Source organism: Nerophis lumbriciformis, linkage group LG07 (assembly GCF_033978685.3).
Source record: "Nerophis lumbriciformis linkage group LG07, RoL_Nlum_v2.1, whole genome shotgun sequence".
Lineage (NCBI taxonomy): Eukaryota > Metazoa > Chordata > Actinopteri > Syngnathiformes > Syngnathidae > Nerophis > Nerophis lumbriciformis.
The window spans coordinates 34,579,698-34,593,959 of NC_084554.2; the positions used below are offsets into that span (position 1 = coordinate 34,579,698).

The 14,262-nt window shown below is 40.3% G+C and overlaps 2 protein-coding genes and 1 long non-coding RNA gene across 3 annotated transcripts in view; 1 reads left to right on the plus strand and 2 right to left on the minus strand.

The window, feature by feature from the left end:
• The window catches only part of cpa6 (carboxypeptidase A6), a 33,897-nt gene that overhangs the window by 15,384 nt on the left and 4,251 nt on the right, over window positions 1-14,262 (plus strand). Inside the window, exons 4-9 of the mRNA XM_061965400.1 lie at window positions 103-220; window positions 1,672-1,773; window positions 1,841-1,945; window positions 3,709-3,819; window positions 3,995-4,085; window positions 13,997-14,199. Of these exons, the coding sequence (XP_061821384.1) occupies window positions 103-220; window positions 1,672-1,773; window positions 1,841-1,945; window positions 3,709-3,819; window positions 3,995-4,085; window positions 13,997-14,199 (730 nt within the window). The remainder of the gene's footprint in view (window positions 1-102; window positions 221-1,671; window positions 1,774-1,840; window positions 1,946-3,708; window positions 3,820-3,994; window positions 4,086-13,996; window positions 14,200-14,262) is intronic.
• Window positions 1-14,262, minus strand: part of LOC133609628 (uncharacterized) — a 46,599-nt gene that overhangs the window by 11,190 nt on the left and 21,147 nt on the right. The gene's annotated exons all lie outside the window — the stretch shown is intronic.
• LOC133609627 (uncharacterized) lies at window positions 3,419-7,314 on the minus strand. The gene is made up of 2 exons (XM_061965401.2): window positions 7,127-7,314; window positions 3,419-7,053 (listed from the first exon to the last, which is right to left on the minus strand). Exons 1-2 carry the CDS (start codon window positions 7,208-7,210, stop codon window positions 5,809-5,811), a joined length of 1,329 nt encoding a protein of 442 aa, XP_061821385.1. The 5' UTR covers window positions 7,211-7,314; the 3' UTR covers window positions 3,419-5,808.

Sequence of the window (14,262 nt, forward strand, 5' to 3'; positions counted from 1 at the left end):
GAGATCCGGCCAAAAAATCTCATGTACTTCTTTTAATACACTCAATAACAACCCCGCAGGACTAAGATGCTATCACACTACGTCAATCTCACTGTGCTGCAGGGTTTTTATCTCCAATCTGCAGGAGGAAATTGAAAGGCAGCAGACGGGCGGTCGCTCCTCTCGCCAGCGCAGGTCAGAGAGTCAGCACGACTATGAGGTCTACCACTCCCTGGAAGAGGTATTACAGTCTCTCATCGACATCATTTAACTCAGTGTTTTTCAACCACTAGTGTGCCGTGAGATACAGTCTGGTGTGCCGTGGAAGATGATGTAATTTCACCTAATTGGGTTAAAAATATTTTTTGCAAACCAGTAATTATAATCCGCAAATGTGCCGTTGTTGAGTGTCTGTGCCGTCTAGAGCTCAGCAGAGTAACCGTGTAATACTCTTCCATATCAGTTGGTGGTAGCAGGAAGTTAATTGCTTTGTAGATGTCGGGAACACGGTTTGTCGTGATCACAATATGCGGGAGGCAGCGTGTAGGTAAAAAGGTATCTAACACTTAAACCAAAAATAAACAAAAGACGAGTGCCGCTAAGAAAAGGCACTGAAGCTTAGGGATGGCTATGCAAAAGGAAACTAAAACTGAACTGGCTGCAAAGTAAACAAAAACAGAATGCTGGACTACAACAAAGACTTACAGCGTGTGGAGCAGACGGCGTCCACAAAGTACATCCGTACGTGACATGACAATCAACAATGTCCCCACAAAGAAGGATAGCGTCCGCACAACTTAAATAGTCTTGAACTAACACCCTCCCTTCCACATCCTACCTCCCCGGATTGTAAATAATCAAATGTAGATACTTATTCTTATGCTTTCTGATCTCTCTCTCTCTCTCTATGTCCACTACTTGCTGTACATATCCTACAAGTCAGTCCTACACTGTTCCAATGTCCATTTCTCTGATGATGCAATTGTTGATGACTGAAGTGTTGATATCAACCAAACCTAACCCCCCCTCCACATCCCACATCCCGGATTGTAAATAATGTAAATAATTCAATGTATATACTCTGATGATTATCTTATGTGATGACTGTATTATGATGATAGTATATGTCTGTATCATGAATCAATTTAAGTGGACCCCGACTTAAACAAGTTGAAAACTTATTCGGGTGTTACCATTTAGTGGTCAATTGTACGGAATATGTACTGAACTGTGCATTCTACTAATAAAAGTGTCAATCAATCAACCAATGCGAAAACAAAGCAGGTGCGGGGAATAGCGTTCAAGACATGAAACTGCTACAGGAAAACAACAAAAGAGGAAAAGTCACCAAAATAGGAGTATAAGACAAGAACTAAAACACTACACACAGGAAAACAGTAAAAAACTCTAAATAAGTCACGGCGTGATGTGACAAGTTCTGACAGTACACCTACTTTGAGACAAGAGCTATAGTGAAGCATGGTCTGTTATGGTTTAAATTCATATCCAACAATTGCGAGAACAACTTTTTACTGTCAATATCGGCTGCTGAGTTTTATTTTTTAATGTTTTCTGCTGGTGGTGTTCCTCTGGATTTTTTCAATGAAAAACATGTGCCTTGGCTCAAAAAAGGTTGAAAAACACTGATCTAACTCACTATTTACTATTTGTGCTCTGATGCACTGTGTCCAGATCCAGACGTGGATGTTTGACATGAACACAACTTATCCTGACCTACTCCAAATGTTCTCCATCGGGAAGTCCTACGAGGGACGACCGCTTTATGTCCTTCAGGTAATGGGCCAAAACACAAGCAGACACGTCAAAGCAACAACAAGTGACAACGCTCATCTCCTGTCAGCTAGGAAAGAGAAGTCGCCCCCAGAAAAAAGCCGTCTGGATCGACTGCGGGGTCCACGCTAGGGAGTGGATAGGCCCCGCTTTCTGTCAGTGGTTCGTCAAAGAGGTAGTCCTACATGAACACAATACTGTGTTTTTAAAGCAAACGGCATCACGTAGACACCAGAGGGTAGTGTGTCATTCTGCTCTATGCCAATTTCTAAAAAACACATTGTCGTTATGGGGTGTTGTGTGTGGAATTTTGAGGACAAAAATAATTTCATTCCATTTTGAAATAAGGCTGTAACATAACAAAATGTGGAAAAAATGAAACGCTGTGAATATTGGCATTGCATTGTAAAGCCGACAGCATTATGTAGTAACCCCTTAACGCCACTAGAGGGCAGTGTGTCATTCTACTTAAAGCCATGCTATCCAGGCTGTAGGATGACTTGCCAAATCCATCACTGTGTATTTCATTAAACTCCTGAACACAAGGGCATGCAATCCACAGCAGTAGTTCTAATCCCAAAATCTTCAACACACATTACAAAACGGCCAGAGGACATTGTGGGGTTTTCCAGGTGAATTTGCCTTGTAGGGGTTTGTCCATTAAAATGGACAATAAGTCTTCCCAAGGCAGCTGCTAGAATGTTGTATGAGCACGAAAAAATGAAGTTATTGTGTTAAAGGGGTAAAAACTGAGTGTTGTTTCCTAAGTAAAAGTGTTTCATAAGATACAGACCCTTTTTTTAAGATGCTGAAAATACATGTGGGCCTCATGTCCACTGTGGTGGACATATGGCCTTCACTTCTGTACATTGTAGATCAGTTGTGTTTTAAAAATGTCATTTTCTTCTCATCAGAACAGAAAAAAACGTAACGGATGAAATAATCATTACATGTTTGTCGTTGCAGGTTTGTCCATTAAAATGGACATATCAGAGTTCCCTAAATAGCTGCTATCATGTCGTTTGCGCACCTTTGAAGTTAGTCTGTTAGAAAAGTAGAAACTGGATGTTTTCTCTTAAGTGCGAGTACTTAATCATTGGTTTTAATTACATAGTCTGTTTTTAATAATCTGAACAATTGTTTTCAATGTCCACTGTAGTGGACATGAGGGCTTACTTACTACAATAAACTGCTGTACATTGTAGATCATGTGTTTGTTTCTTTCAAAAATATTTTTTCTTCTCATCAAAACAGTACATCAGATGACGGATTAAAGAATTATTGTTTGGGTTTGTCCATTGAAATTGACAATTCACCATCCCAAGATGGCTGCTCCAGTATGAAATAGCAAGCCATTTGCGCACCAAAAGTATTTTTGGTAAAATAGTCCATTTTTAAAACAGTGGCAACACACTTGTCAAATGTCCACTATTGTGGATGTGAGAACGTACAACTATAAACTGCTGTACGTTGCAGATCATTTTTTTATTAACAAATATAGTTTCCTTCTCATCAAAACAGTAACAAAAGATAGATGAAAGACTTATCACTTGATATTTTTTATAATTGGGTTTGTCCATTGAAATTATCAGTCAATATTGTTATAATTGGGTTTGTCCATTGAAATTATCAGTCAATATTGTTATAATTGGGTTTGTCCATTGAAATTATCAGTCAATATTGTTTATTATTGGGTTTGTCCATTGAAATGGACAATCAGTCTTCCCAAAATTACTACAAGCATGTTGTATGCATACATGAGAGGTTATTTGTATTAAAAAAGTAGAACATTTAGTTTTTTTAAGCACTATTGTTTAATCAATGGTTTACAGTGGTTTTGGTAAAATACAGTACATTTTTAAGACATTGAAACACATTGGTTGAATAAAGATTATTACCATTGGCCATAAATCCGATTTTTTTTCTGTGATATTACAGGCCATCAATTCCTACCGCTATGACCCAAACACACGACGATTGCTCAACCAGCTCAACTTCTACATCATGCCCGTCTTCAACGTGGATGGATACCACTTCAGCTGGACCAAAGTACGATACGAGCGAAGCATGAAATATGAATCATTAAAATAGAAACAGTACGCAGCAACATTACAGCGCCCTGAAAGCCTGTAACAGTACATGCCGACCCTAATTGGACCCCCAGAGAAGTGTAAATGGTGGTAAGCCTCAAGAGTCATTAAAGGTGTGTTTCTTATATGTATAGGATCGATTCTGGAGGAAGACCCGATCTAAAAACCGCAAGTTCCATTGCAGAGGAGTCGATGCTAACAGAAACTGGAAAGTGAAATGGTGTGGTGAGTGTGACCAATATAAAAGGTACTGTCAATGTTGAATGGGAAAATATAACTACTATAAAACCTATGCACAGGCACAACAGTTTATTTATGCAAACCTTTATTCACTAAGTAATAAAGGCAAAATTTACTTCCTCAGTTCATCCATTTTAAATACATGTCTCAATAAAATCTAACAATTTGTATTCTCTTTTTTACCTAATGCAACTTTTCCTGTAACATACTCTTGACTGAACAGTGGAAACTCTCGGCTCAACCCCAATCAACATTTTGTGATAAGAAATAATGAAGTGGTCCGTTTCAGAGTCAAACTATGGTTGCCAGTGTTTGTATTTGTATGCGTGGGTAATGTTGGAAGTAGCATTTTCATATTGTCAAGTTATACTAGCCGGCTGTGGTTGCTATGGTATCGCTGCATCGCAGTAAATTCCATGTATGAATCTGGGGTTGTCATTACACTTTTTGCCATTACTGGTATCTTTCAATGGAGGAAAAATCAATCACAAAGATGGCCGTTTGAATTCTGTGTTTCTGTGCCAATTTAAAGTTGTATAGCTCACAGCAGATCCACAGTCAAACTGTTGCCACCAGTGTTGCGTACACTCTGTGCTTAAGTTTTATATAACATTTTCATATTTTTAAAGGTCATACAAGCATGAACATTTTTAAAAACACATTAGTTAAGTGCTCTGGTTGCTACTGCTACTACTGCTGCATTGCAGTGTGTTCAATTTACAGATCTGTGGTTATTATCGATCAAGATGGCGGTTTGGACTCCATGTTTTAGGCATATTTCGCAAAAACTGCTTCCACAAGTTTAGGGGAACCTGAGGAAATAATGCCACCTACATACAGTACGGGTATGTATGTATTGGCAACGTTTAAAGCAGTTCTTCTCAAATAGTAGGGCGGATCCCGGGGAACTGCTTCAAACCCCCTTTAAAAAGCTCATTGTAGCCATTAAATCCTAATTTCTCATTTTGATAAAAAAAACAAAACAGCACAAATTATTTATTTTTTTAGATTCAAGTGTATATATTGTGTTCTTGAGTTAATGTTGCCGAACAATTTTTTTTTTTTTTTTAATCATTTACTGAGTTTAATTTTATTTTTCATCATCAAATGTTATCAAATGGTTCAAGTTTAAATTGTTTATTTTTTTTGAATTTCCGCCAAATTGATGCACTTTAAATTTGTATAATGTAAAATATGTTAATATAAAAAATGTATTATTTTTCTATATCTATTTGTTTTCTATAACATTGCTAAGAATACAATGTTAGGCAGAGGTGTACTTATAACAATTGTATAGACGAATGATACTGTTTATAGTCCTGGCAGAGTGGGGGGCATAACAAAAAAATAATTGAGAAGCACATCTTTAAAGTAACATTTAACAGTCATAATAATGTTTTTTTTAAAACACAATCTCTGCTTATCCTTTGATTATATAAGCGACAGTAGCTGAATTTTCTTTGACTCTGTCATATTGTACTGGGTGTTCGGGACAGCAATGGATCTATGGTTATCATCACACATGTCCTCTGTGACATCACTGGCACACTTCTGTGATTGCATCACACAAACAAAAAAGTATTTTCGCCGCTCACTGAGCTGAAGTGGACAAACAAGATGGCGGTCCCAACTGAGATATTTTGCGTTCGTATGACCTCAAGAGTTTTCTTGACCAGTTTTCAACAACTCAAATACTTTTACAGACTGTTTACAAAATGCTTGTTTGGAGCGCTTCCACAGCTTTCGACTGACCCTCCAACACATCTTTCCGCAGCTCCTCCGTGTCTTTTAGTTGACAATTTTGCATTTGTGATGTCATCTTCATGTTCTGTGCCGCCAGTGAAGAGTTTTCTTGCTGCAGTTTGGCAAGCAGGTCCTCCTTCCCCTGCAAGGTCTGCCTCATGTGCGTCTGCATGCGCTCCCACTCGCTTTTAAAGAGCTGCCACTCCGCGTCGATGGTGGCGACCGTGTTTTTGGTGTTCTCCGCCGCCGTCTTTCTGAGCTGCTCACACTCCTCCATCCAGTACTTCCTGACATTGGCCGTTTCCTTCCTGGATGCTTCCAGAGAGACCTGGAGGTTGCTCACCTCGTCCTGATTTAACTCCAGCTCCACAGCCTCTTGGAGCTCCTGGTCGGTCTCCTTGATGGAGGTTACAGCTGCGGGCGGCTCCTCGCCAACACCAGCCTTCTTGGCTTCCTGCTTCGATTTCAGCTCCTCCGTCAGGGAGTAGAGACGTCGTTGCAGCTCCGCCGTCTCTTCTTCAAGTTTGAGAAGCTGGCCAGACATGGCGCCGTTCTCCGCTACGAGGATGCAGTTCTCATTGGTCAGCTTTGCGACGATCTCGTCCTTCTCCTGCATGCTGCAGCCCATGTGCCACTGCAGGCGCTCCATCTCCGTCTTGAAGTAGTCAGTGGTGTCCATGCTGTGTCTCTGCATGTTCTCCAGCTTGGAGTTGAAAAGGGCCTCCATCTCCTCGATCTGCCACTGCATGTTCTCCCACTGAGCCTGCAGCTGGGCCGCCGTCTCCTGCTCGCGCAGCACCCAACACTGCTGCCACTCGGCGTTCACCGCCGCCACCATGCTCTCGGAGCCGTCCTCCCTGGCCTTCAGCAGCTCGTGCTCCTCCATCCAGTACTTCCGGGCCTGCACCGTTTCCGCCTGAGCCACGGCCAGCGCGTTCTTCAGGGTGCTCATCTCGTTCTCCTTTTCCCGGAGCTTTTGTTCCATCTCCGGCGTGGTGCGTCCCGTCCGAGCTTCGTCCAGAGCCTTGTGAAGCTTCTGCCTGTCCTCGTGGTGTCGTCTGCGATCGCTGTCCATCTGCTCCCTCAAGGCGACGTTTTGGGCGGCCAGCTCCCTGTTGGTGTTCTCGCTGTAGTAGAGGGCCCGCTTGAGGCCACCCGGTCTGTGGTGGCCGCCCTCTGTAGCCTTGCCCTGATGCCATTGCTGGTGTGGCTGTAACAACCGGTAAATGTTGACTCCGAACCCTCAACATGTGTCAAAGCTGCCGTTCCCGCTTTCAACTTACCCTCCTTGGATAGTCTGCTTTGGCTGCGTTGGAAAACTCTCTCCTGTCAGTGCTTTCAGAGATCCTTTCCTCCTTGTTATCCATACTGGTGTTTGCTAATTAGTGACCATACTTTAGCTTTATTGGGAAATGTGACTTTATTGTAGAAGAGTCAGTAAAGGAGAGGGAGAGGCCAGAAGGATCAAAACCGTCTAGTCATAAAGGCGCCAAGAGTCACAAAGGAGCGATGTAATAAATAAAAAAAGTAATCCGGGTGTTTGTGACACAGCTGTGACACGTGCAAACCTCATGGCTACACACTCACAATGAATCCAATAGTTTGGTTGTACAAACCCCGTTTCCATATGAGTTGAGAAAATGTGTTAGATGTAAATATAAACGGAATACAATGATTTGCAAATCCTTTTCAACCCATATTCAATTGAATGCACTACAAAGACAAGATATTTGATGTTCAAACTCATAAACTTTATTTCTTTTTTGCAAATAATAATAAACTTAGAATTTCATGGCTGCAACACGTGCCAAAGTAGTTGGGAAAGGGCATGTTCACCACTGTGTTACATGGCCTTTCCTTTTAACAATACTCAGTAAACGTTTGGGAACTGAGGAGACATTTTTTAAGCTTCTCAGGTGGAATTATTTCCCATTCTTGCTTGATGTACAGCTTAAGTTGTTCAACAGTCCGGGGGTCTCCGTTGTGGTATTTTAGGCTTCATATTGCGCCACACATTTTGGTCTGGACTACAGGCAGGCCAGTCTAGTACCCGCACTCTTTTACTATGAAGCCACGTTGATGTAACACGTGGCTTGGCATTGTCTTGCTGAAATAAGCAGGGGCGTCCATGGTAACGTTGCTAGGATGGCAACATATGTTGCTCCAAAACCTGTATGTACCTTTCAGCATTAATGGCGCCTTCCCAGATGTGTAAGTTACCCATGTCTTGGGCACTAATACACCCCCATACCATCACAGATGCTGGCTTTTCAACTTTGCGCCTATAACAATCCGGATGGTTCTTTTCCTCTTTGGTCCGGAGGACACAATGTCCACAGTTTCCAAAAACAATTTGAAATGTGGACTCGTCAGACCACAGAACACTTTTCCACTTTGTATCAGTCCATCTTAGATGAGCTCAGGCCCAGCGAAGCCGACGGTGTTTCTGGGTGTTGTTGATAAACGGTTTTCGCCTTGCATAGGAGAGTTTTAACTTGCACTTACAGATGTAGCGACCAACTGTAGTTACTGACAGTGGGTTTCTGAAGTGTTCCTGAGCCCATGTGGTGATATCCTTTACACACTGATGTCGCTTGTTGATACAGTACAGCCTGACGGATCGAAGGTCACGGGCTTAGCTGCTTACGTGCAGTGATTTCTCCAGATTCTCTGAACCCTTTGATGATATTACGGACCGTAGATGGTGAAATCCCTAAATTCCTTGCTATAGCTGGTTGAGAAAGGTTTTTCTTAAACTGTTCAACAATTTGCTCACCCATTTGTTGACAAAGTGGTGACCCTCGCCCCATCCTTGTCTGTGAATGACTGTGCATTTCATGGAATCTACTTTTATACCCAATCATGGCACCCACCTGTTCCCAATTTGCCTGTTCACCTGTGGGATGTTCCAAATAAGTGTTTGATGAGCATTCCTCAACTTTATCAGTATTTATTGCCACCTTTCTCAACTTCTTTGTCACGTGTTGCTGGCATCAAATTCTAAAGTTAATGATTATTTGCAAAAAAAAATAACATTTTTATCAGTTTGAACATCAAATATGTTGTCTTTGTAGCATATTCAACTGAATATGGGTTGAAAATGATTTGCAAATCATTGTATTCCGTTTATATTTACATCTAACACAATTTCCCAACTCATATGGAAACAGGGTTTGTATATACTGTAGAAAGCAATATTGGATATACTTCAGAGTAGTCAGTGTGCAGCTTGACATACAAACATTATTGTATCAATAGCAAGATAATTGTAGCTTGTCTACAGTCAAGCATAGTGTTGGTAGTGGCATAGTCTGGGGATGCATGAGTGCTGTCAGCACTGGTAGAGCTGTGGTTCTTTGAGAAACAAAACATGCCGTGTGACATTGTAAAGCAGAAACTGTGTCATGCAGGTTTCCAACATGGAGCCCAAAACACACCTCCAAGAGAAGAAATGAGAATATCCAGTTGACTATCTGTCCAATAGACAGTGCATATATGCTGCTATTAGGGTTGTCCCAATACCAATCTTTTGGTACCAGTACTAAAATGTATTTCGATACTTTTATATACCTTTCAAAATAAAAGGGCACCACACAAAAAAATCATTGTCTTAATTTTAACAGAACATCTTATAATACATTAAATACACATTTCCTATTACAATCAAAGAACAATGTTGGCATTAAGTAACATAGTGACCAGAGGTTCATAAACTTTTCTCACCAAGTACCACCTGAGAAAACACTTGGCTCTCCACGTACCACCATAATAAACAACATTAAAATACAGTAGCATATTGGGCCTAAGTATTCATTAAAAACAAGGCAGATGTTTTATTTAACGAATATATTGAAATATTTTTGACCACTGTAACATTACACACAGTTTGAACACTAACACTGTGTTGAATATAGGGGAAAAAAACACTGTAGTTTAATCAAGTGATTTTTGGCATACCACTAGATGGACAGTGCGTACAACTACTGGTACACGTACCACAGTTTGAGGATCACCGAACTAGACAACTTATTTTTTAGTAGTAAAAAAACAAAGCCTTGTAATTTGGCTGCTGACATATGCAGTAACATATTGTGTTATTTTTTCATGGTATTATTTTGTCAAAATTATGAGGGACAAGCGGTAAAATATGGATGGATGATTAATCTACTTGTTCATTTACTGTTAATATCTGCTCACCTTCTGTTTTAACATGTTCTATCTACACTTCTGTTAAAATGTAATAAGCACTCATTCTTCCATTTGGATACTTCACATGAGTTTTGGCTGATACTACAAATTTGGGTTTGGAGCCATACCAAGTAGTTACACTGCAAATTATTTGCAACTTGCCAGGATTTAACATTTCCATAGTTTGAAGAGCTATTTACCTATTTTTGTCGTGACTAATCTTAATGTTAGCATAAATAATTATATTTTTTAAATTCTTGTTAAAAAATTAAAAAATTGACAAAATTACTATTCGAATAAGATTTGGTTTCTCTCCACACAGATTTTTTTTTTTTTTTAAAGATTCCGCAACATCTCCATTATACTTAATTGCAAGTTGAATAATGCCAGAATAAAATACTTATTTCTAGCTTAAAAGTCTTGCTTATTTCTTATTTAGGATGTCTTATCAAGTAAAATTATCTGTCCATGCAGCTAGTCCATTTCACTAGTTTTGAGTATTTTTTTTCCTAAAATCTAGTCTTTTTATCTTACATTTTGACAGATTTTTTTTTTTGCAGTGTACAGGGTCATGCATTGGTCATACATAAAGTTATACTGTGTCCAGGGACATATTTTCTGAGTTTATAAGTAATAAAATAAAGACAAAAGGTTTTGTGATAGTAAAAAATGATGTAATCATTGTAGTATTGACTATATAGGGTCTAGTACTTGATATCATTTGTGTAGAATAGATCCACCTACTTGTTCACATTCAGCAGCGCTCACTTGCTGTTAGCGGTTAGCCATTGTATCCTACGTTGTGTAGTGAAGCATGTTTAGCTATTCCTCGTCTTGCGGGATGATATTTTTAAGAAACGTAGTTTATTTGTCGCAATGGAGCCAAGGAGTAGTGATTTAGAAGTAACTAAACACGCTAGCTACAACAGGAAGGGGATTCATATGGCCCCATTCGTCACGGTTTACCTGACATATGAAGTGTGACGAATTTGCGGGTGCATTATCCACTTTAACCACCAGATGGCAGTAGAGTGTTGAATATCTTAAAATGTGTTTTGTGGCAATTCCAAATTTGACCACAGCATCAGTTGCTATATAGAGTGGCATTTTCCATCATTTTCAGCAGACTGCATTGCAAAATGATTACCCCCCCCCTCCCCCTCCTCCTCCCATCTGAGATCCACGCAGGAATGGGGCCCATATGAATCCCTTCCTTACTGTTTTAAAGCACCGCTAGCAGAGTGTAGCTTCAGTGTTTTTAGCGCCACCTTTATCGTTAGTTTTAAAGCAGGGGTGTCAAACTCAAATACAGAGTGGGCCAAAATTTAAAACTTAACAAAGCCGCGGGCCAAGGTTGAACAAATTAACCTTTTAATAGGGACCCAAACAAGTTTTGCATTGAATAATGAACAAGCAAGGCTTATATAACTTTATAGTGACATGCAAAATCGAGTTTCGAATAATAATAATAATTAAAAAATATCAATGGCATATCAAATAAAATAAAAATAAAAATGTAATGCCTCTTTTCTTTTTGCAGCCTTCTAAGGTAAATATCAAAATAAAGTTTTCCCACAGGCTAATAATACATTTTAAAATAAAATAACAATAATGAATGAATCAAACATTCAAGCCTTGAAGTAGCAAGAGAAAGTGCATGAATAAAACATTAATTATTGCTCAGTTTGCTACACTGATTTGCTTTAACACTGAATATGGAACAAGCAACACTTATATAACTTAATAGTGCAAATTCAACTTTCAAAAAACAAACGACAAAACATCAATGGTATATTAAATTAAAAAAAAATTAAAAAATTGAATGCCTCTTTTCTATTTGTAGCCTTCTAAAGGTAAATATCAACATTAACTTGGTGGGCGGGGGCGGGGTTTGGTGGTAGCGGGGGTGTATATTGTAGCGTCCCGGAAGAGTTAGTGCTGCAAGGGGTTCTGGGTATTTGTTCTGTTGTGTTTATGTTGTGTTACGGTGCGCATGTTCTCTCGAAATGTGTTTGTCATTCTTGTTTGGTGTGGGTTCACAGTGTGGCGCATATTTGTAACAGTGTTAAAGTAGTTCATACGGCCACCCTCAGTGTGACCTGTATGGCTGTTGACCAAGTATGCTTGCATTCACTTGTGTGTGTGTAAAAGCCGCATATATTATGTGACTGGGCCGGCACGCTGTTTGTATGGAGGGAAAGCGGACGTGACGACAGGTTGTAGAGGACGTTGAAGGCAGTGCCTTTAAGGCACGCCCCCAATAATGTTGTCCGGGTGGAAATCGGGAGAAATTCGGGAGAATGGTTGCCCTGGGAGATTTTCAGGAGGGGCACTGAAATTTGGGAGTCTCCCGGGAAAATCGGGAGGGATGGCAAGTATGAGTATTAACGGTGAATGCGGTGTAACAGCGGCACCGCCGCTGTATAATACCGGCGGGCCAGCTCTAATGTTAATTTGATATTGCCTCAAGGGCCAAATGAAATTACACGGCGGGCCAAATTTGGCCCGCGGGCCAGAGTTTGACACCCATGTTTTGAAGCCATAATTCATCCATTCTCCCTCTTCTGTCCTCCTGTTTTTGCTTGCAAGCGCTGTATAAGTGTGTTGACTCGTGATATGTGCCTCGGCTCATATCACCAGCAATGTCACCACGGCGCGCCATCACGTCCATGAAATAAAAAAGTACTGATATTTTTCAAAGGAAGTAGAGGGTAGTACTGTTTTTAATTCATTAGTACCGCAGTACTTAATTAGTACCGTTCTTCCGTACATCCCTCGCGACTATAATCAGATTCTAATACAGGCTGTACACTGACTACATGAAAGGTTTTTTTCTTTCTATATCTAAAACACTTCCTTGTGGTTTACATAACATGTAATGGTGGTTTTTTGGTCTAAATATTGCTTACATTTTGTTTTACAGACAATCTTAAAGCCGCTTTCTGACTGTCTCTTCAGAATGCCCCGTTTTGTGGGCGATCTTATTTACATGCTGAAGTCCTCCTTCAGGTCAAGCCCACTTTGACTGCTTCCCCAACTCGTCCGCCATGTTGTAGTTTTTAGTGGTTCCATATGGAGTCTGCTGACAGATATAAGTTAGACTATAAACCAGGGGTCCCAAAACTACGGCCCGCAGGCCGGATCCGGCCCCCCAGCATCCAAAATCCGGCCCACAGGAAGTCCCAAGTTAAAAAAAAGTGTTTCTTTTTTTTCTTTTTTTCTTTTTTCTTTTTTTAATCTGTCCTTTCTAATCCATTTTCTACCGCTTGTTACTCTTGGTGTCTTCTAGCTGCTCAGGCAAATCATATTGTCTACAAATGAATTTTCCCATCGATAAAGTGACAATGTTAAATGTTGATGAACAAACATCATCATCATAATTGATGTTAAATGACAAAACGGATTATAAAGACAATATATATATATATATATATATATATATATATATATATATATATATATATATATATATACAGCCTGGCCCCCGGCCAAATTTTTTTAACCAAATGCGGCCCCGAGTCAAAAAGTTTGGGCACCCCTGCTATAAACTATATTCTACTTTAGATGCATGTACGAGCCAGTCTGCCCCACAACAAGAGGATAGAGAAAAAGGAGGAACTCAGTGACTACAACTTTGTACTACAACTCGATAAAAAATGGCGGACTCGGGCAAAACGCTTTGGGTATACCTTTACCATATATGGAGATATCTACTTACGTAACTAAGGGTTATTTGGAGCAAGTTTGGAAGAAGCAAGATTGTTTTATAAATATCTTCGCCATGCCTCCGTGTTTTAAGTTCACATTTTTGTGACTTATGCAGATCCCAAATACACAAAAACGGGTACCAATAGGTAAGAAAAGATGGTTTTGCATAATAGGGCCCATTTACATGCATTTATATAGTATTGTCATTTAACAACAGACAATAGTTACAAGATGGTTCCCCCCCCCCCCATCCGCAGAAGAGGGAGCGTCATCCCACCCCTGCGATGACACGTACTGCGGCCCCTTCCCTGAGTCTGAACCTGAGGTCAGGGCGGTGGCCAAGTTCCTGCGCAAGCACAAGAAGCGGGTCAAAGCCTACATCTCCATCCACGCCTACGCCCAAATGCTCCTCTACCCGTACTCTTACAAGTACGCCACCATCCCCAACTTCAACTGCGTGGTGAGGACACACTCAATTAACGGCCGGGTCAACCATCTGCTCACCTATTGGGTGTGTCACTTT